The 23,046-nt window shown below is 44.3% G+C and overlaps 1 protein-coding gene across 1 annotated transcript; it reads left to right on the forward strand.

Moving 5' to 3' along the window:
- The first annotated feature begins 16,008 nt into the window (after positions 1-16,008).
- Positions 16,009-20,888, forward strand: LOC123331991 (transcription factor SPT20 homolog). Its single transcript, XM_044937310.2, has one exon. The coding sequence runs from the start codon at positions 16,160-16,162 to the stop codon at positions 18,584-18,586; it is 2,427 nt and encodes an 808-aa protein (XP_044793245.2). The 5' UTR covers positions 16,009-16,159; the 3' UTR covers positions 18,587-20,888.
- The last annotated feature ends 2,158 nt before the right edge of the window (positions 20,889-23,046 follow it).

Consider the following 23,046-nt stretch of genomic DNA (forward strand, 5'->3'; position numbering starts at 1 on the left):
AGGGAAGCCTGGGCTGATCTGAATCATGCAGATGTCACTTGCTAGAAAAATCAAGGAAACCACCAAGGTTAACACACAAAAGAGAGGAAGACAAAATCCAGAACTTGTGGAAAAAACTAAAGATGTTCTTTTCCAAAACTCAAGACAAAAGCTGTTTCTCTAGCACCCAATAAAATATTGTAGGGAGGAAGAAACTTTTCCTATACCCTTTTATGTTCAGTAGCTGGGGCCTGCTAATTAAACTGACATGAGACAGATTAACAGGACAAAAGTTTTCTTACATATGCATATGGAGTCCTCACAAAAAGGAGTAAAGACTCCAACAGGCACTTAGATCCAGGGATTTATATTCCATTTTAATAAAGGGTGATAAATTTGTGGAAAAGTGATTAGACAAAGAAAAAGGAGTTTGGGATTCCAGGGGGCAGTAAATTGTGAGAAGTTAAAATATATGGGCTGGAGAAGGAAATGGAAACACATTCCAGTATTCTTGCCTGGGAAATCCCATGGACAGAGGAGCCTGGTGAACTGCAGTCCATGGGGTCGTAAAAGAGTCGGACAAGACTTAGTGACTGAACAACAACAAAATATGTGGGAGAAACAAGTGAAAGATAAAGGCTGTTGAGTAAGGTTTGTTATGCAGACCCATCTTGGGAGTGACTTTCTGTCTCAGTTGCTAAAGGTGGTTTTCCTCTTCCTGGTACGGGAGAAGGGAGGAGGAACGTACAAGGGGAAATTTATGCTCTGCTTCTAGGCAGATAGGAGGAGGGCAGAGAGCTCTTTCTGTATTTGTTGCTTCTTAACTGCCTTTAGCTTAAAATAACTCTTATGTCAAGGTAGCATATTTGGGGCTGGCATTTTCGGATCCCTTTCTGCTTATGAATTGGTTGTACGCATTCACTCCTGGAAGGTGATTTAAATTATAGTTTTAAGTTTTACATTTATGCCTTTTAAAAGAAATGGTCCTTAACTTAAAACTCCCTTTCTAAAACACCAGATAACATTTCCCATCCCCTCACCCCCCAGTGTATTTGCTTGGTCAAGATCTTGAGCACCCCACCCAAACCCACTTGTTTGTTTGTTCTACTCCCCTCTAGCCCTTTTATACTCAGTGTTCAGATTTCACCTCCCTCCCCCCGAACCTTGACCTGTCCTCCAAATGTTTGGAGCTTCACAAAGGCTTTGAGGGCCCAGGAAATGGCATAAATTCTTTTCAGAAAAGCAGTCAATTTTAATAGATAAAATGTTATTTTCTGGGGCCTGAGAAGCAACCACAGACTTCTCCTTTATGACGCAAAAGCAATTTAAGATTCCGATTAAAGACCTTTATAGTTCATAAACAGATGAATAGATAAAGAAGTTGTGGTATGTGTGTGTGTGTGTTTGTGTGTGTGTATGTATATACACACAATGGGATATTACCCAGCCATAAACAAGTATGAAATCCAGCTATTTGCAACAACACGAGTGGACCCTGAAGGCATTATGCTAGGTGAAATAAGTCAGAGGAAGACAAATACTGTGCGGTTTCACTTATGAGTGGAATCTAAGACAAATAAACGCCCCCAAAGTCATAGAGACAGAGATTAAATATGTGGTTAACAGAGGTGCAGGTTGGGGAGAGGGAAGTGGATGGAGGTGGTCAAAAGGTCCACACTTCCAGTTATAAGGTAAATAAGTACTAGAGGTGTAATGTACAAGATGATGACTACGGTTAACATTGCTGTGTGGTGTATTTGAAAGTTGTTAAGAGAGTAAATCCTAAGAGTTCTCATCATAAGGTAAAAAAACATTTTTTTCCCTTTTTCTTTTGTACATGTATGAGATGATGGGTGTTAGCTAAAATTATTGTCATAATCATTTTGTTACCTAATTAAGTTGTATGGATCCTGCTGGGGCCTGATCCTGGTTAAGGCCATCTGCCTCAACAGAGGGTTCTTTTTCCATTCAGGTTAGAGCAGTCGAATAATAACGTAACCAAGCGGAGATCAGCTTAGCCCAAGTTTGATATTGTGGGCAAGAATCCCATAGAGAAATGGAGTAGCCATCAATGGATTAGTCAACAAAAGAGTCTGAAATGCAGTACTTGGATGCAATCTCAAAATGACAGAGTGATCTCTGTTCGTTTCCAAGGCAAACCATTCAATAGCACAGTAATCCAAGTTCACAGTTCACAGTAATCCAATTCTATGCCCTGACCAGTAACGCTGAAGAAGCTGAAGTTGAACGGTTCTATGAAGATCTACAAGATCTTCTAGAACTAACACCCAAAAAAGATGTCCTTTTCCTTATAGGGGACTGGAATGCAAAAGTAGGAAGTCAAGAGATACCTGGAGTAACAGGCAAATTTGGCCTTGGAGTACAGAATGAAGCAGGGCAAAGGCTAATAGAGTTTTGCCAAGAGAACACACTGGTCATAGCAAACACCCTCTTACAACAACACAAGAGCAGACTCTATACATCATCACCAGATGGTCAACACCGAAATCAGATTGATTATATTCTTTGCAGCCAAAGATGGAGAAGCTCTATACAGTCAGCAAAAACAAGACCAGGAGCTGACTGTGGCTCAGATCATGAGCTTCTTATTGCCAAATTCAGACTTAAATTGAAGAAAGTAGGGAAAACCACTAGGCCATTCACGTATGACCTAAATCAAATCCCTTATGATTATACAGTGTAAGTTAGAAATAGATTCAAGGAATCAGATCTGGTAGAGTGCCTCAAGAACTATGGACGGAGGTTCGTGACAGTGTATAGGAGATAGGAACTAAGACCATCCCCAAGAAAAAGAAATGCAAAAATCAAAGTGGCTGTCTGAGGAGGCCTTACAAATAGCTGTGAAAAGAAGAGAAGTGAAAAGCAAAGGAGAAAAGGAAAGATACAAACATCTGAATGCAGAGTTCCAAAGAATAGTATGGAGAGATAAGAAAGCCTTCCTCAGCGATCAATGCAAAGAAATAGAGGAAAACAACAGAATGGGAAAGACTAGAGATCCCTTCAAGGAAATTAAAGATACCAAGGGAACATTTCATGCAAAGATGGGCTCGATAAAGGACAAAAATGGTATGGGCCTAACAGAAGCAGATGATATTAAGAAGAGGTGGCAAGAATACACAGAAGAACTGTACAAAAAAGATCTTCATGACCTAGATAATCACGATGGTATGATCACTCACCTAGAGCCAGACATCCTGGAATGTGAAGTCACATGAGCCTTAAGAAGCATCACTATGAGCAACGCTAGCAGAGGTGATGGAATTCTAGTTGAGCTATTTCAAATCCTAAAAGATGATGCTGTGAAAGTGCTGCACTCAATATGCCAGCAAATTTGGAAAACTCAGCTGTGGCCACAAGACTGGAAAAGGTCAGTTTTCATTCCGGTCCCAAAGAAAGGCAATGCCAAAGAATGCTCAAACTACCGCACAATTGCACTCATCTCACATGCTAGTAAAGTAATGCTCAAAATTCTCCAAGCCAGGCTTCAGCAATATGTGAACCGTGAACTTCCTGATGTTCAAGCTGGTTTTAGAAAAGGCAGAGGAACCAGAGATCAAATTGCCAACATCCACTGGATCATAGAAAAAGCAAGAGAGTTCCAGAAAAACATCTATTTCTGCTTTATTGACTATGCCAAAGCCTTTGACTGTGTGGATCACCACAAACTGTGGAAAATTCTGAGAGAGATGGGAATGCCAGACCACCTGATCTGCCTCTTGAGAAATCTGTATGCAGGTCAGGAAGCAACAGTTAGAACTGGACATGGAACAACAGACTGGTTCCAAATAGGAAAAGGAGTACGTCAAGGCTGTATATTGTCACCCTGCTTATTTAACTTATATGCAGAGTACATCATGTGAAATGCCGGGCTGGATGAAGCACAAGCTGGAATCAAGATTGCCGGGACAAATATCAATAACCTCAGATATGCAGATGACACCACCCTTATGGCAGAAAGTGGAGAGGAACTAAAGAGCTTCTTGATGAAAGTAAAAGAGAGTGAAAAAGTTCACTTAAAGCTCAACATTCAGAAAACTAAGATCATGGCTTCTGGTCCCATCACTTTGTGGCAAATAGATGGGGAAACAGTGACAGACTTTATTTTTTGGGCTCCAAAATCACTGCAGATGGTGATTGCAGCCATGAAATTAAAAGATGCTTGCTCCTTGAAAGAAAAGTTATGACCAACCTAGACAGCATATTAAAATACAGAGACATTACTTTGCCAACAAAGGTCCGTCTAGTCAAAACTATGGTATTTCCAGTAGTCATGTATGGATGTGAGAGTTGGACCATAAAGAAAGCTGAGCACCAAAGAATTGATGCTTTTGAACTGTGGTATTGGAGAAGACTCTTGAGAGTCCCTTGGACAGCAAGGGGATCCAACCAGTCCATCCTAAAGGAAATCAGTTCTGAATATTCAGTGGAAGGACTGATGCTGAAGCTGAAACTCCAATATTTTGGCTACCTGATGCAAAGAACTGACTCATTTGAAAAGACCCTGATGCTGGGAAAGATTGAAGGTGGGAGGAGAAGGGGATGACAGAGGATGAGATGGTTGGATGGCATCACCAACTCAATGGACATGAGTTTGAGTAAACCCAGGGAGTTGGTGATGGACAGGGAGGCCTGGCGTGCTGCAGTCCATGAGGTCGCAAAGAGTCGGACATGAGTGAGCAACTGAACTGAACTGAATGTCTGGTCATGAGCACCAGTAGGTGTGTCATTTAATATCTAATGCAGTAGAATCAGCAAATAATGAGACAAGGTCTGTTGGAAGTCAGTTTTATTGCCATCTTGGTCCTAGCTGGTTCTGTTTTGTTTTTTTTTTTTCTATTTTTGTAGTTTCCTTTGTTATCTCTGGACCCTTTAATTTAAAGATTATATTAACTCCTGCTAAAGGCTGGGTTGGTGGGCTTTGAGTAGAGAACTGAAGCACCTCTGGCAACAGTTTGTACACTAATGGGGTAAGTGTGGCCATGTTATAAGAACACACTGGAGGAGCACTCATGTCGATATCAGGCTCTTCCAAACAGTCTAAAGCAGAGAAACACTTCATTTCCATTTTTCAAAACCCCTGTCATGAAGACCACTATATCTGATTGACCTAGTTCATTGTATTGTCATCATAGATGACGTCTGTCATGACTCCTGGACCAGTGAATAATGGTGGATGCAGTAGTTCACAGAGGTCTCTTTGTTCACAGAGTTCCCCTGGTTCTACTCATCATTTCTCCTTGCTGTAGATGATTGCATCAGGGATTGAAACTTCCTGGTAACAGCCAATCCTACTTTCTCTCCTGAGAATTTGAAAAAAATGTTTACAGAAACTAAAGACAGAAAATGCCTGACTTGACCAAAGCAGTGGTTCTCGACTTTGAGCATGCATCAGAATTCCTGGAGGGTTTGTTGAGATGCCTGTCACTGGGCCCACCTCCAACCCAAGCTTCTGATTCAGTAGGTGTGAGGTAGGGTCAGAGGATTTGTGCTTCTAATCAGTTCGCTGATGCTGCTGCTGCTCGTGGTCCTGGCACCACAGTTTGAGAATCACTGGACCAGAGAAAAGAGACATTTTATGTCAAAGCCCCTGTGGAGTGTTCGTATTACTAAAAATGGCCCTCAGGGTAGACAGCTTGTTCTTTCACAAGAGCATGTGATGGACTGACTTCCTGCATATGGTTCATATCCGGGCAGGAGGTAGAAGAGGGGAAGAGAGTCAGCTTGGCCAATTATAGAATCTAATTTGGTGTAGAGCACCTCTTTGCAAGTTGTATTGCTTTGGGGAAAGTTTGTCCTCTTTAATCAGATTTAAATCTACTGCTGAAAATTTTTTTTTTTTTTTTTTTTTTGTCCTTGGGGCAGAGGTTTATTTTGCCCAGCATTTACCCACTGGAGACTGAGCAGAGAAGGGGTGCAGTTTCATTCCGCCCTGCTGGGGAGGGAGCTCAGAAGAGCTGACATCACACCAGAGATCCTGGGCTGTTCTGCTGGACTCTAATTCTGCCTGAGAATTAGAGACCGTTGACTACACTTAAAAATGGCTAGAAAGGTGCTGCTTGAGGTTGGTCCCCTAGAAGAAGACCCTGAGATGAGGATTCATATGAGAGTCATTTTTTTTTTTAAATAAGTGCTTCCAGGGAGACCTTCAAAGGGTGAGAGAAACCAGATACTGGAAAGGGGAGAAACCCTGAGGGCGTGATCTCAGGTGAAGACCCAGCCTCAGCCTGACCCTGTGAGGGGTAGGGGGGCCTCTGGAGATGATCACCCCTTTGAGTTTGTCCCAACTTCAGGCCAGGGAACTGGGCTTTCATACTCCTATGCCCACCTAGCCCTGGCTCTGGCTCTTTAAGGCAGTTTCAGTAGCATAAGGACAGTCTTCTAAAAAATCTCAAATGTAGACCATTAGAAGCAAAAGCACACAGAAGCCAAGAGAGGAGCATATAGATACTGTAAATGGGGTTCCAGAGGGCCCGGATGGGGCCCCCAACTGCCCACTGCAGAAGCTGATAAACCCAGCACCGTGCTGACCCCTGAGACAGGGGGTGGCCTTTTCCTATGGTGGAATGAAAACTGCACTGAACACATGTGATGAAGGGGTCTCCTGCTCTCTCTGTCCCTCAAAGAGACAGAGAAGAGTGGGCCTGGGAGCAAGTCTGAAGACTGGGATGTACCATCAAAAGGACCCCACCCTCCTCAATGAAGTGTTTAATGTTCTTTGTTCTTTTCCTTTGGACTATGAGAGAATTGGCAAAGAGTCGGACACAACTGAGCAACTGAACAACAGCAGCATGAGAGAATTCATATTTAGCATTTAGTTAAAAAGTTTTTTCTACCCTGTAAAACTAATAAGTTTATCCTCACGCGGTCAGTAAGGTCTTAATCCCCTGCCGTCGTGGGGGAATGAAGGGCAGGCCACCGTAGGGAGTGTGGCCCACCTTCCCTCTCCATGACAGCATCGTCACATGGGGGAGAAAGGCTGCCTGGGGTGGTGTAGAGCAGGAGCTCACAAAACAGAGAAGGAGCTGCCAAGTGTATGACTCTGGAGCAGATGGATGATGAACCTGCTTTTCTCCAAATATAATAGAAAAAATATCACATTTGAAGACAGTAGGGAGAAGCTGCGGCTTGGGTTATATGTGTCACATGGGATGTGAGAGGTTCTTACAAGAGAGGATACTTCATACCTTGGCCTTGTAAACACTAGATTATCATCAAAATGGCAATGGCACAAGGCATTGACTTTCCGAGACAGATGAACAGATAATGAACGATATTTCCAGAAGAATGGAGGCCAGGAGTCATATCTCATTTTTATATATGACAAAACTAAAATTATAGTTGGGGCTATCATCTTTTCTTAGTAATGCATTTCAACTGTAATTTAGTATTAGACAGTGTTATATATTTAGTAACATTACTCAGCCTTATTAAAATGGATCTGATGACACAGTTTTCTTTTAAAAATATATTAGGTTTTTACTCTTTTTCAAAAATGTAGGATGACTAAATCGGGGATACTTTGTCTATAGGAACTTCTTTGGGTAAGGTAATATGGTGACCTTGAATATACACAGAATTTTACTATATACATGAATTATATAAACATTAAAATTATATATACCAAAGCTTACTATTTTCCCTTATATTTCTGTATTTACATCTATTTATATACCTTATATTTACATTCCATTTAAATAATATTTACATATGAAATTTTAGCACTTATAAAATTATAAAATATATACACAAATGTATTTTTATATTTTTGAGCACAAAACATGCTTTCCATTTTTTGAGTTCCATTTGGTAATTCTTTTTGTTTTTCCTTTTGGTAATTCTTGTAAAAAACATGCAGTCTATGGACTGGGTTAGGGATTAGAATGTTGTGGATCATGAAAAAGGTTTTTGTTTTTTTTAATTGTTTTTGAAAAAAGCTTTTTGTTGTTGTTGAAGTATAGTTGATTTACAATGTTGTTTTAGTCTCTGCTGTGCAGCAGAATGAGTCAGTTATACATATACATATATCCACTCTTTTTTTAGATTCTCTTCCCATATAGGTCATCACAAAGTATTGAATAGAGTTTCCAGTGCTATACAGTAGGTTCCCATGGAAAAGATTTTTGGTTTGTCCTTGGAAATGCTTCCAAGTGGTAGCAGGAGTCCCCTTCGACCTCCGCAGGTATGAGATTGAGGATGGAGCCGAGTCTGGGGGTGATGATGCTAATCTTGCTTTGCTTCTGGATCCTGACCCTAAATGGTGTTTTCATTATGTCTCTTGGGAATGAATGCATTTCAGATTTGCCCATTTTCTTGTGATTTTTCCCCTTTCCACTGTTTCGAGGCTCTGCTAATTGAGCTTCTAATGGACTGTAAGCCTCAACCTGAATAAATGCCTCACCTTGGGAAAAATTAGAAATAGGGAAGAAAAAAAGAAGCTGTGATTCCTAAAGGCCTTGCTAGAATATCTAAGCCCAAAGGCTTCTAGGCAGTACATTTTAATTTCAGGGGAAAGAGAAAGTTTGTCTGCTAAGAAAAACCATATATATTCCTGAATTTGCTCCAATCATGTGAGCTTTGACGAGTTTTAAAACCTTTTGGGTCTCTCTTTCCTCAGGCTTTGAGAGATTAAGGAATGCAGATACTGTACACCGTGAGCACTCAATAGCTGTAAGCCACTGTAATTCTAGAAAGCTAAACAGAGCTAAAGAGCAGGTGACCTCTGTTGACATGAAAAACTCAGTTTACATGATCTCGGTTTACGTCACATCCCTGTCTCTGGTTGCACCAGGACAGCGAGCTGGATTTGTCAAGTGTAAACTGTGGACTGATAGCAGAAAGGAGTTGGCAGTGCATGTGCTGGGAAAGTGACCCGGCCAAAAGGCCTGCAGAAATGGAACATTCCCCCGCAGTCCTCTGAGGGGAAAATGGGGAGCCGGTGGCCTCTTCTTCCACAGTGCAATCAGTAGTGGCCTGGGAGAAGCACACTTGGAAACAACCCCATTAGCAAAAGAGGCCTCTCGGTTTTGGTTTTTCCTGATTTCAGAGCCTGAGTTCCTACCACTATTTTGTTCTGGTTGGGTTTGTTCTGCGTTCCTCAAAGACCCCTAAACCTCTTACTTGTTTCTGACATTTGGGATCTTGGAAACAAAGCATTTTGTAAAATTAAAGAAGGACGACAGTAGATATTCTGGGCAAGGCTGCCTGTGTCTTTTTTGTACATCTCTTCTTTCCCCTCAGTTTCAATCAGATATTAGATAACCAGGTAGCATGCTTTTGTTCGAGAAGTATGAGGTTGTGCAAACCTTGATTCAGTAAACAACAGGCAGCAGAATACAGATCTTCACTAATTCTAAACACTGTATATAAAACATACATCCATTTTCTAGTGCTGCTATAATAAATTACCGCAAATGCAGTGGCTTAAAACAACACAAATGTATAATCTTGTATTTCTGGAATGCAGAAGCCTGAAATCGATCTCACTAAGAAAAAATAAAGGTGTTGACAAGGCTGCATTCCTTTTTGGAGACTCCAGGGAGGATTTGTTTCCCGGCCTTTTCCAGCTCCCACAGGCCATCTGCATTCCTTGGCTTCTAGCTCTTTGTTCCATCTTGAAGGCCAGCAGCAAAGCATCTTTCAGTCTCTCTCTCTGACTTTCCTCCCTCCCTCCTTCCCTTATAAGGATCCTTGTGATTATATTGGGCCCACCCAGAAGGTCAAGGATAATGTTCTCATCTCAAGCTCTATAGCTTAATCATATCTGCAAAGTCTCTTTTGCACTGAAAGGTAAAAGAATCACTGGTTCCAAAGAGTAGGATGTGGACATCTGGGGGCAGGGGCATTATTCTGTCTGCTGTGAGTACCTAGCAAGGCCTGGTGCTGTGCCCTAGGTAAGCAGTAGTGAGCAAAAGAGCAGTCTAAAGAATGCCATCATTCCCCAACTTCCTACAATCTTGACCCTCCCACCAAAAAAAGATTGTGAATTATATGTGATACCATGTAAGTCGCCACAAGCCACACAGTCTCTTAAAGCAGTTCTGAGTCAAATTCAGCTCTCCTTGTTTTCGGTTCCTCTAACCAATTACTTATCTGCCCAGTCTTCCTTTATAGCTTCACTAGCATTGACCTCATCACTTACCACTGGGATATTGCAATCACTTCCTGACCTGTTTTTCCTGCCATCAGTCTCACCCATTTCCAGTCCATTGTCCTCACCATGGTGCCCCACTGTCTTAAAGAAATAAAAGGAAAAGGCAGTTGGAAGGGTGATGGGGGGAAAAATGGCTAACCTTTAATGAGTTCTCACTATGTCCTTAAACTTCAAAACAACTAAATGAGGGACTTCCCTAGCAGCCCAGCAGTTAAGACTCTATGTTTCCACTGTAGGTGATGGGGGTTCAATCCCTGGTCAGGGAACCAAGATCCCACATACCTCATGGTGCGACCAAACATTTTTTAAAATTAAAAAAAAAAACTAAACCAAGTAGGCGTCAGCGGCATCATCATCATCTCAACTCAATTTATAAATGAAGAAATGGGCACAAAAGAATAAAATAACTTGCTCAAAGGCACACAGATAATTATTTGAACTATGGTTTGGACTTGACAAGCTGTAGAAATTGACAAGATAATTCTAAAATGTGGAAAAGACAAAAGGATTAAGATAGCCAAAATTAATCTACAAAAGAAGAACAAAGTTGGAGCTTTATTACTACCTGGTTTCAAAATTTATTATAAAGCTTAGTAATTAAGACACAGTGATATGGCACAAAGATAACAAACAGATCAGTGGACCAGAAATGAGAGTTCAGAAATAGGGCTTCACATACATGGTCAATTGATTTTTTGCAAAGGTGGGAAGGCAGTTCAATGGAGAAAAGATAATCTTTTCAACAAATGATACTGGAACACTTGGACATCCGTATGCAAAAAACGAACCTTGACTTATAGCTGACACCTTATACAAAAATGAACTCAAAATAGACAATAAACCTAAATATAAAAGCTCACTACTATAAAACTTCTAAAAGAAAACAGAAGAGAATAGCTTTGTGAACTTGGGCTAGGTAAAGATTATATAAACCTGATACCAAAAGCACAACCTACAAGAGCAAAAAGTGATCAATTGGACTTCATAAAAATTAAGAAATTTTGCTCTTCAAAAGGCACTGTTAGGAGAATGAAAAGACCCTGATGCTGGGAAGGATTGAAGGCAGGAGGAGAAGGGGACAACAGAGGATGAGATGGTTGGATAGCATCACCGACTCAATGGACAAACTCCAGGACTTGATGATGGACAGGGCAGCCTGACACACTGCAGTCCACAGGGTCACAAAGAGTCAGATATGACTGAGAGAATGAACAACAATAAAAGAGAATGAAAAGATAAGCTACAGACAGGGAGAAAGTTCTCAAACACGTCTCCTAAACAACTAGTGTTCAGATCGTATAAAGACTCTTAAACCTCAACCCAGTAAAAAATAGGCAAAATGTTTGAAGAGACTTATCAACAAACATATAAGTGGAAACTAAGCTCATAAAAAGGTACTCAATATCACTAGTCATTCAGATCAGATCAGATCAGTCGCTCAGTTGTGTCCGACTCTTTGCGACCCCATGAATCGCAGCACGCCAGGCCTCCCTGTCCATCACCAACTCCCGGAGTTCACTCAGACTCACATCCATCGAGTCAGTGATGCCATCCAGCCATCTCATCCTCTGTCGTCCCCTTCTCCTCCTGCCCCCAATCCCTCCCAGCATCAGAGTCTTTTCCAATGAGTCAACTCTTCTCATGAGGTGGCCAAAGTACTGGAGTTTCAGCTTTAGCATCTTTCCTTCCAAAGAAATCCCAGGGCTGATCTCCTTCAGAATGGACTGGTTGGATCTCCTTGCAGTCCAAGGGACTCTCAAGAGTCTTCTCCAACACCACAGGTCAAAAGCATCAATTCTTCCGTGCTCAGCCTTCTTCACAGTCCAACTCTCACATCCATACATGACCACAGGAAAAACCATAGCCTTGACTAGACGGACCTTTGTTGGCAAAGTAATGTCTCTGCTTTTGAATATGCTATCTAGGTTGGTCATGACTTTTCTTCCAAGGAGTAAGCGTCTTTTAATTTCATGGCTGCAGTCACCATCTGTAGTGATTTTGGAGCCCAGAAAAATAAAGTCTGACACTGTTTCCCCTGTTTCCCCATCTATTTCCCATGAAGTGATGGGACCGGATGCCATGATCCTCGTTTTCTGAATGTTGAGCTTTAAGCCAACTTTTTCACTCTCCACTTTCACTTTCATCAAGAGGCTTTTGAGTTCCTTTTCACTTTCTGCCATAAGGGTGGTGTCATCTGCATATCTGAGGTTGTTGATATTTCTCCTGGCAATCTTGATTCCAGCTTGTGTTTCTTCCAGTCCAGCGTTTCTCATGATGTACTCTGCATATAAGTTAAATAAACAGGGTGACAACATACAGCCTTGATGAACTCCTTTTCCTATTAGGGACATAGAAAATAAACCCCCAGTGAAATACACTGCTAAGCTGCTAAGTCGCTTCAGTCGTGTCCGACTCTGTGCAACCCCATGGACTGCAGCCTACCAGGTTCCTCCATCCATGGGATTTTCCAGGCAAGAGTACTGGAGTGGGTTGCCATTGCCTTCTCCTGTAGTGAAATACACTAGACACCTATTAGAATGGGTTAAAACGAAACAGACCTGTTAATACCAGGTGCTGACAAAGATGAGAAGCAATGGAAACTCTAAACATTGCTGTTGGGAATACAAAATGGTACAGCCACTAACAGTTTGGCAGTTTCTTGTCCAGTTAAACACAGACTTACCGTGTGACCCAACATTGCTATGCCTAGATATTTACTCAAGTGAAATGAATACTTATATTCACAGAAAATCTTATTTGCAAATGTTTATACCAACTTTGTTAATAATCTCCCCAAACAGAAAACAACCAAAAGCTGTTAACTGGGTAAACAAACCCCAGTATATCCACACAATGGAATATTATGCAGCAACTAATAAAGAACAAACTAATAACACATGAAACAGCATGGATGAATTTTAAATGTAGGTATGTTAAGGAAGCCAGCCCCCAAAGCTATATGAATTGTGAATCTATATGACATTCTGGAAAAGGTGGTCCATAGGCATAGAAACATCAATGATTGCTAGGGACTCTGGGCAAGGCCAGAGTTGACTCCAAATATGCAAGAGGGAATTTTTTGGAAAGAAAGGAACAGTTTTATATCATGATGTGGTGGCTACATGACTGAAAACAATTTTCAAAACTCACAAAACTGTACACTGAAAGTGGTAAATTTTACTCTCTGTATATTATACCTAAAAAAATTTCATGCTTGACTCATTGAGTATGGAACAGACGAGCTGACTGTTGTAAATTAGGTAACTTATCTTGTTAATTTAGGTCTCTTCCTCCTTCAGCACATCTTAATCTGGCCATGGTTTTCCCAGCATGTGCATCTGTATGGAGTTGCTGTAGAGGACAGCTGCAGTTGGAGTCCTTATACTCATGGTCATTCATGTGTTACGAAGACTCAAGGATGGTGTGCACTGTGAAAAATTTCAAAAACCCTCATCCTGTGGAAAGACTGGGCAATTAGGGAGCTAAGGGGCAGGGGCTGGCTGAGCCATGGGAAGCCCTGGCAGGCCAACCAGAGCTCACTGGGACACACACACAGCTAGGCCCAGAGCCTCAGCCAGTGCACGTGTGGCCAGACTGCCTTGGGAGTCGTCCCCGTGAGGAGTAAGGCGAGGATCGCACTCTCCACTGTCAGCCTAGTGGGCTGTAGCAGCTGACAAAACCACATGTGAAATCACCCATTTCGCTTGGAGGCAGAAGAGTCTCCTGTGTCCACATGCCCAGATACATTACATGGCACACTCTCTGCATCATCGAGAATGATGGCGTAGCCCATGCTGCCAGGGCCCTGCCCATGCCCCTGCAGTACTGCCATCCTGGACACGGGCACTGAGCATTACCGCAAACACTCCTGACGCTCGCTGAGGGCATTCCAGCCGCAGTAGCATGGCAGCACTCATGTGGCAACCCAGAGGGGTCGGGAATACGGCCCCCAGGACTGTCCTCAGCCAATGAGAGACAGGAGTGGATGATACGTATCCCAGCTTCTGTGCCTCTAGGTAGGACCAGCCGACGCTTGCTCGGCACTGTCTCCCAAAGGCCCCCAGCAGGCACCGGTTGTCCCCAGCAGCCTTCTGCTCCTGATTGTGCCTTTTATCACCTTCTTCCCCAGTCCTGACTCAGCTGCCCTTTCCCTGCCCAGAGTTTCTCAGGATGAACTCCAAATAAACTCCTTGCACTCGAATCCTCTTGTCAGGGATGGCTCCTGGGGACCCCGCCCAAAGACCCAGTCACCACAACAACTGAGCCTCTAGTCCACCCCAGAGGAGAGGGTCAGATACACCTCTCTCCTGAGAGAGGGGCACCCGGGGACATCAGCTGAGGGGCTGACTGCGATCAAGCTCATGGTTTACAGAGCAGGGGACGTCAGGGTTCCGAACCAAGGGAAAGATATGCCCCCCAATGCTATTGGGCAACACCTTAAGCCGTGTTTGGTTCTCATGACAGGGATGAAAGCTATTGTCATCTAGTGGGTAAGGCCAGGGATGCTAGCAAGCATCTTGCAGTGCCCGGGAAAGTCCCCCCTAACAAATGTCACTAGTACCAAGGCTGAGATCCTCCTGGCATAGAACACACAACAGTCAGAGGGCCTGGCTCTGGGCAGTTGGCTCATCCCTAAAAGCAGTGGGGTGGGTGCGGGGTCCTAAACCAGTCACCTGGTGATACCAAGGGATGACTTATACCCTTGCCCCAAGACAACTGACATGCCAGGAGACAATGATTTCTGTCCAGTCCTGAACAAGGGATATGCTTCAGGAACTCTTAGTCAAGGAGTTATTAGTCCTATTTCAATAGATTATATCTACTATAATATGTAATTATCATAATTGCTATTGGTCAGAAAAACATTTATTTTATAGTAGTCTGTAATTCAGGAGTTTCACCAATTGATTTTGGATTCTTCTCAGTTGTGACTCTTCAGAATGAATATCCTATTATCATTATGTCTAAATCTAAACGTCAAGAAATTCTTAAAAAAAAAACCTGTCCAAAAGGGTGGCAGATTTCAAGGCAACAGTATTAATAGAAAACAATGGCCCGTAAAGTGTCTAGGACTCAGTCATATCCTTCTAAACCATTCCTAGGGCTGTAGCTATGGTCTACAGTTCGAGTAATCATTTAAACTGTACTGCCAGCACCAGGAACAATAGTTCTCAACCCTATCAGACACAAACCACCTTTTAAAACAGTTTAATCCTGAACTGCAATTGCCAGACAATATAACTTACCTCCCACACACTAAAAGCCCTTTCTGAAATAGCTAGGGAAATAAAAGGGAAGCACTTATGTAAAAGAATGTCATGTTATCGTGCATATCTCTATCAAAAGCATCAGGCAGGAGATCATGGGAAGAGTCATTGAAGAATTCTGATGCTTGGGCCAAATACAGCAAGTGTCCCTGGAGTCAAGAGGTATGAACTGGGTGTGTTAAACTGAAGATGGACACCAGGAGCAGTCCTGCCCTTGGGAACAAACAAAAGACTCCCAAGACAGTGAGTAATTCTTGGTGAAGTGATCGCCAAGGAGAGAAACGACCACCTTTCATGACCTTCCCAGCAACTGATTACCATGAAAATTGGTGTGTATTAAAGCCATACAAAAAAATGATGGATTTTTACGTTGGCCACTTGTAGTTTGGGATGCTTGCTTTCAAGGTTATATGAAAAGAGGGTCTATCACAGCCAAGCCCTTGGAGGAAGTGTGGGCTGTGGGTAATGGAATGATGAGACTGGAATCTGTTTGTGCACACCTGGGAAGCAATGCCCTGAGGGCGGGGTGGGACCTGCTTCCAGCCCATCTGCAGCAGCGAGAGGCTAGACCAGCGCTGAATTTCTCCAAGTCCCAGGTATTTTGTGCTCTGCTTATTGAGGGGCGGGTTTCTTGGTGTTTATTTTGAGGTACACTGCTCGCTCCACTGTGGAGTGGCCGCATTTGCAAGACTGAGTTCATCGCCCACTTCCATGTGCTCTTCTTACAGGGTCCCCATCTTGTATGATCATGCAGCAGGCTCTAGAGCAAGCTTTGGATCGTGCGGAGTATGTCATTGCAAGTGCCCAACAAAGACCTCCAAAAAGGAAATACTCATCGAGCGGAGAGGCGTCTCTCCAGGAAAAACTGTATGACATTTATGTTGAAGAATGTGAAAAACAGCCTGAGGTTACGGAGGAATTAAGAAGCAACGTGAACCTGTTAGAGAAGCTTCTTAGGAGAGAGTCGTTGCCCTGTTTGGTGATCAACCTGTACCCAGGAAAGCAGGGCTATTCCCTGATGCTCAAAGGGAAACATGGATCATATTCAGAGAGCATTCCGCTGGCTTATGAAGAAGGGGAACTGCTTGAATACTTGGATGCAGAAGAATTACCTCCTGTATTGGTGGATCTCCTGGAAAAGTCTGCAGTTAACGTTTTTCATCAGGGGTGTGTCATAGCAGAGATACGGGACTACAGGCAGTCCAGTGCCGGGGAACCTCCACGTTACCAAAGCAGGCATATTCTCTTACGTCCCACCATGCAGACTTTAGTCTGTGATGTAGAGGCCATATCCAGTGATGACCAGAACTGGACCCAGGAGGATAAACTTTTGCTTGAGAGCCAACTGATCTTAGCTACAGCGGAACCACTGTGTCTAGACCCTTCTGTATCAGTAGCCTGCATTGCAAACAGACTGCTCTATAACAAACAAAAGCTAAACACTCTTCCCATGAAAAGGAGCCTCAAGAGGTTTTCGGCGCCTGCTTTGAATCGGCAACAGAAGCTGTCCCATTGTCCACCTCCTCCTGAGCTAAGAATCCTGACTTCTTGCAAAAAAATAAGAGAAAGTAAAACAAGTGAGCATCATGGCCTTAAGACTTTTAAAGCAGGCAAGTGTGTAGATACGTGGATACAGAGACCCTGTAACTTGGCTGTCCCTGCTCAAGTGGATGTGCAGAAATATGCTACAGGGAAGAAGCCTGTCAGATATGAGGAGCCACAACCAACCCAGGAGGTACTAGGTGATTCTGCAGTTGGATGTGAGGCTGCCTACCAATCCCAGGCAACAAGGTTAACCGTCAGGCAGCCAACTGATAATTCACTTGCCCCTGGAAATGGGTCTGAGAACGAAGCCACAAGGGAGAGAGAGCCGTGTCTGCCCCAGCCCTCCACAGATGACCAGTTCAAGAGTTTCCTGCCCAGGCCACAGACTGATGCTGCGAGAGTGGTCAGTCGATCTGAGCAACTGGTCCAGAAGAGCGCCCAGCGTCCAGTGCAGCTGTCACCCAGCTCCAGTGGCTCAGCCCATCTCAGGCAGCCTTCTCCAGGGACACAGTCAGCACAGCCTAGGGCCACGTCCACCCAGTCCTCAGTGCCAGACTGGGGAGCCAGACCTCCACCCCCACTCAAGAGACGTCCCTGGAGCCTAGAGAAGAGCTCCGGCAGTGACAGCTTTACCTCACAGCAGGCGGGCAGCTCTCAGGCCCATCCGTCTGCTGGCCCTGCTCCTCAGCCACCCAGTCTTTCCCAGAGATCGTCTGTGCAGCTGAACAGAGGTAGCTCCCTTCCTGCGGCCGCCCCGTCCACCACAGGCACGTTACAAAGAACCCCGGACGTCCAGGTCACGACCATCTCCCCTGGCCTGAAGGTCATCAGACTAGTGGGCCCCTTTTGCTGTAGCCAGGCCTCAGGGAGAGGGTGTGCCCCTAGGGCCCCCGCTCCTGTGGGGATCCAGCTGGGCCAGCGGCCCGCAGGATCTCGGCTACCGAACCGGAGGTCCACGCCACCGCCGCTGCTTCCTCGTCCTCCTCCCCCTCCTCCCAGAACCATTCAGGTGCTTTTGAAAAACACTTCAGACCTCAGGCCCTTTGCTCTGGTGGAGCTCCCCCGCAGTTCACTGGTCTGGAGCAGCCAGCAGCAAGCCCCGCAGCAGTGTGTCTACCAGCTGGTTCCCCAGCGGGCCCCGCAACGGCCTCAGCCGCCAGCGGCCCAGGCTTCAGGCATGTGGCGTCCAGGGGCACAGACCCCACGAACACAAGCCTCAGGGCCACGGTGTCTGAGCGCAGAGACCCCAGGGCCACAGGGTCGAAGTCCACAGTGTCCGGGTTTACAGGCTCCAGGGGCACAGGGTGTTGCCCGGCCCAACACCACCATCCACGCCCAGCCAGCAGTGGTGGTTCACCTCCGACGGCAGCAGGACTCCCTGCAGCCCCGGGTGCCCGGGTTGTCTCCACCAGGCTCTGTCCAGAGCCGCCCGGGGCTGAGCATCTCGCATCACAGGATCCAGGCCTCACTGGCCCCGTGCCGGCCGATTTACTGGAGGGTGGTGCGGTGCCCAGTGGCTGCAGCCCCCACAGCCCCCACCGTGCTGCCCCCTCGGGGCCCCAATCCAGGCAGCCAGACGGCAGGGACCCCCGAGGGAGGCCCCCCAGCCACCCCCAAGCCCTGAGGCCTGCCTGGTTTTCTCTCTCTAAAAAAATAAAATCCAAGAGCAGCCACCAAATGAATCCTGAGTGCCAACCTCATTTGGGTTTTTTTTAAAATGTGTCACTATTTTACATTCTTGGATGTGCAGACCTTCCACAGAGGCACAATTTTTACATACAAGCCCCGAAGGTCTTTAATAAACTGGGATTATTTCACTTAAGCCATGGCTTTGGTGGTGGTTGTGGACAGTTATTTTTTTTGTGATGTTCTCAAGTGTATCCAGACACAAACTAGAGTCAGTTTAAACTCCTGAAGCCTTGTTATTTCTCTCAGGCAATAAAACTGTAATACCAAGAAAGTAAAAATTAGTATTAACAAGATGACTTTTAAATTTTTAGATGAGTTACTAACACATGAACTCTGGCATCTTCACCATTTCACGTGTCCAGCTCACTGGTGTTTAGTAGACTCACCTTGTCGTACAACACATCTCTAGGATACTTTTGTGCTTGCGCAAGTGAAACTCTCTCCCCATGGAGCACCAACTCCTCGGGTTCCGTCTCCCCCCGCCCCCGCCCCCGCCCCCGCCCTCTACTTTCTGGGTCTCTGAGTCTGGCTGTGGTAGATTCTTCCTAGAAGTGGGGCCCTGCAGTTGTCATCTTCGGTGAGGGGCTAATTTCACTGAGCATCCTGACCTCGAGGTCCATCCCTGTTAGCATGCCACAGGAGGGTCGTGGCTTTTTACAAAGGGTTTCACTGTACATAATCTACAGTGAAGTGGCCTATGAAATATTAGAAACATCCTTCAGAAGAGAATGCACTTCCATATTTGTTAAGTTTTTGCACAGTGTACGAAATGCAATTTTTACACATTTTGGATGAGAAAAAGCTAAACATACCAAAAATTGATCTTATCACTTTAGAGACCCTGGACCCCTGCAGGTGTGCAGCAGGGGGTGGGGCACTTGCTTGCATGGTTGTCCCCAGCCCAGGTGCTCCAGGCTGCAGCTTTGAAAAGGCACTTCTGGGATGTGGTTGTCTCTCTATAAAATCATTTACATTTTTGAGATCCCTGGGTTGTTTGCAGAAGGTAAATAGCTAAATGTTTGGAAATGAGTCAATTTGTTTGTTTTTTTAGGTGTTTTCAACCTTGTTACATTCGAGGTGACGTCCCCCTGCCCCCTTCCCTTCTGTCTCTTGCTGAGTGATCACCCATGGATCAGCCGCCCCTGCTTCCTCTTCTCTGTTTTTTTCCCTTCTTTCTTATTTCAATGGGGCTCAAAAGATCCCTGAACTGTTCTGTTTACTTCATCCCTTTCTTCCCCCGCTTTTTTTATTGTGGTAAGTTTACGTAAGAATCGCCTATTTTAAAGTGTACAATTCAGTGGCATTTACTCCATTTACAATGTTATGCACCCACAGCCTCTATTTCCAAAACATTGTCATCTCCCAAGGCAAATCTCTGCACCCATTCAGCACTCTCTTCCCAGCTTCCTCTCCCCCAGCCCAGGAAACCACCGATTTAAATTCTGTCTCTATGGACTTCCCCATTCTCCATTTTTCCTAAGAACGGAATCAGAGACTATCTGACCTTTGCTATCTGGCCCCTTTCACTTGGCATGATGTTTTCGAGGTTCATCCATGTTGGCACAGGTCTCAGTACTTCCTTCCTTTTTAGGGTTGAATTCCCTTTCCTTGTGTGTGAACACCAGATTTTGTTTATCCACTATGTGTTGATGTACATTTGAGTTGTTCCCACCTTTTGCCATTGTGAATAGTATGGCTCTGAACATTTGTGTACAAGTATCTGAATGCCTCTTATATTTTGTTCTTATAACTTTGAAGGAGAATTTGCTTATAAAATTATTTTTTCTAAGTATACATATATGCCTTTTGCCGTAACCAAGTAAAGGGAAGTTTGGTCTGGCAGTTTCAAAAGAGATGAGCGAAGAGACAGATAACAGGCGGGTCTTACTCGATCGACCCAGCTGTACTAATGCGCTACAGATCCTGTTAAGGACAGATTTGATCAGCTTGAGGTCAACAACGCAGAGAGGCCAGCGGAGTGACCCTGAGTCCATTGGAGCTTCATGCAGCCCACCCTGGACATCTTCGGGAATGGTGCCTGCGCTTTTAAGGAGTGAAGCAGTGCAATGGCCAATTGCAAAGAAGAGTTTATGCTCAGCTTGTGAGCCAACCAGACACCAGAACTCAGAATTTGTGTACCTCCTTTGTTCTGTCCTCACTGATCTTTTCAAGTGCAGATGGTGACACCAGCTGAAGTCCTGCTCCCTTCCCAGACAAGCAAATAAATGCAGCTTTGTTTCAGATTACTGTTTGGTGGTCTTTGTTTATTTCCTTCTAATGGTCCTCACCAAGGTTGGTACTTGATACAGGATCTCTTTAGAATATAATACCTGTCTGTGTTTTGTGAATAAACTTTTCATTCATTTTAGCATCTTGAGAACCTGCAGCCTCTTCCCTACCACAGACCAGATCCATGCACTTCATCTGAAATTTGTTCCCTGCAGGCCTTGTCTTCTGGACTTTAGGGCTGAGCATTCATAGTGAGGTGGTTGTGTGAAAGCAGATGGCCTCAGAATTTTCTGATGCAGAACAGAGAAACTGATCCCAGTGATGATCATTCAGGAAAATCCAGGTGGACTCCGTACGGTCTGGCTTGTTGGGGGAGAGTTGGGGCCCTTGTCACAAGGTGGGGCTTTGAGCTCAGGATTATATTTCTTGAGGATAGTATCAAGTACAGGGAGGACTCTGGTTCTAGGTCAGCGGTGTCTGAAAGAAGTAGAATATGAATACTATATGTTCAAAATCTACTAGCCACGTTTTATTAAGTAAAAAGAAACAGGAGAACTTACCTAGTGATTTAACCAAATATATCCAAAGGATATGTGATCAATATTTTAAAAATTTTAGTGAGAAATTTTATATTCTTTTCTTTTTAAGAATATTTTCTTAAATTTATTTATTTTTGGCTTTCTCTAGTTGCAGTAAGCAGGGGTTAGTCTTCATTGCAGGGCTCGGGCTTCTCACTGCAGTGGCTTCTCTTGTTGCGGAGCACAGTCTCTAGGCACGTGGGCTCAGTAGTTGTGGGGCATGAGCTTAGTTACCCCGTGGCATGTGGGATCATCCCAGGCCAGGATGGAACTAGTGTCCCTGCATTGCCAGGTGCATTCTTAATCACTGGACCCTATATTCTCTTATTTTACTAAATCTTCAAAATCCAGATACTTCCAGCCTGTCTAACTTCAGGTGCAAAATTTTCATCAGAAATGCTGGATCTGACTTTACATTTTTACATTAAAAAATTTACAATTGACAGTGTAGATTCTTTTTCCGAACATAGTTTTCCAGTAGTTGAATCAAGTACAAGTTTTACAATCTAAATGAGTTAAAGTTTCTTCTTCAGTGTCACTACCCATGTTCCAAGTGGTTAGCAGCTGCCTATGGCTCTGATGTTGATCTGTGAAGCTCCAGAGGAGCAAAGCAGATCATAGAGACAGCACCTCAGGAATGATCTGGGTACCAATTCTGGAGATAAGGCTGGAGCCGATCACCAGAGCACAAGGGTGGAGTGGGAGTGATGACGCAGATCCCATGTGCTGTGCGGCGCTCTCAGGAATCCTCACCGCCTCTGGTCACCTGGGCCCGGACTTGTAGGTAGAGATCAAGTGACCCCAGCCTTGGAGCTCGGAGGGTGGGAGAGACTGGAAAACAAGGGTCAGCCTTTTGCTGACTGTATTCAAAATGGCGATGCAGAGGCACTAACCATCCCAGCAATTAATTACAACTCACCTATCCCACCCATACCCCAGGGAGCTTGTAATCTGGGAATTTGAGAGGGGAGATTCACTATCAGCTCTTTCCCTTTCCTGTCACGCCTCCTCCCTGTCCAGTGTCAGCAACTCGAGCTCTTTGGCACAGAGGAAACCAGCACAGCCATGAGCTGGGTGATGGGAACATGGAGGCTCCTCCTTCTTCTGTGAAGAAGAAGTATGTTTGTTGTATGTTTAAAATTGGCCATACAAGTGTAAATCGCTTTATGGCATTTTGAGTAATTGAAGGTTTGTGGCAACTCTGCATCCAGCAAATCTATCAGTGCCATTTTTTCCAACAGCATTTGCTGACTTCGTGACTCTGTGTCACATTCAGGTAATTCCCTCGCTCCTTCAAACTTTCTCAGTGTTATTCTATGTGTTACAGTGATCAGTGATCTTAGATGTGACTGCTGCGACTTGTAGATGATGGGTAGTATTTTTTAGCAACAAATTATTTTTAATTAAAGTATGTATATTTTTTTAGACATAATGCCATCACACACTTTAACAGACTACAACATTACTTGACCATAATTTTATATATACTGGGAAACCAAAAAATTCACGTGACTTGCTTTCTTGCGATTTTTGCTTTATTGGGGTGGTCTGGAAGTGAACCTGCAGTGCCTCTGAGGTTGGTCTGTGT

Source organism: Bubalus bubalis, chromosome X, assembly GCF_019923935.1.
Source record: "Bubalus bubalis isolate 160015118507 breed Murrah chromosome X, NDDB_SH_1, whole genome shotgun sequence".
Lineage (NCBI taxonomy): Eukaryota > Metazoa > Chordata > Mammalia > Artiodactyla > Bovidae > Bubalus > Bubalus bubalis.

What these genes read in the sequence shown, in the direction of transcription:
- LOC123331991 (XM_044937310.2), top strand. Translation starts at nt 16,160, where the DNA reads ATGATCATGCAGCAGGCTCTAGAGCAAGCTTTGGATCGTGCGGAGTAT.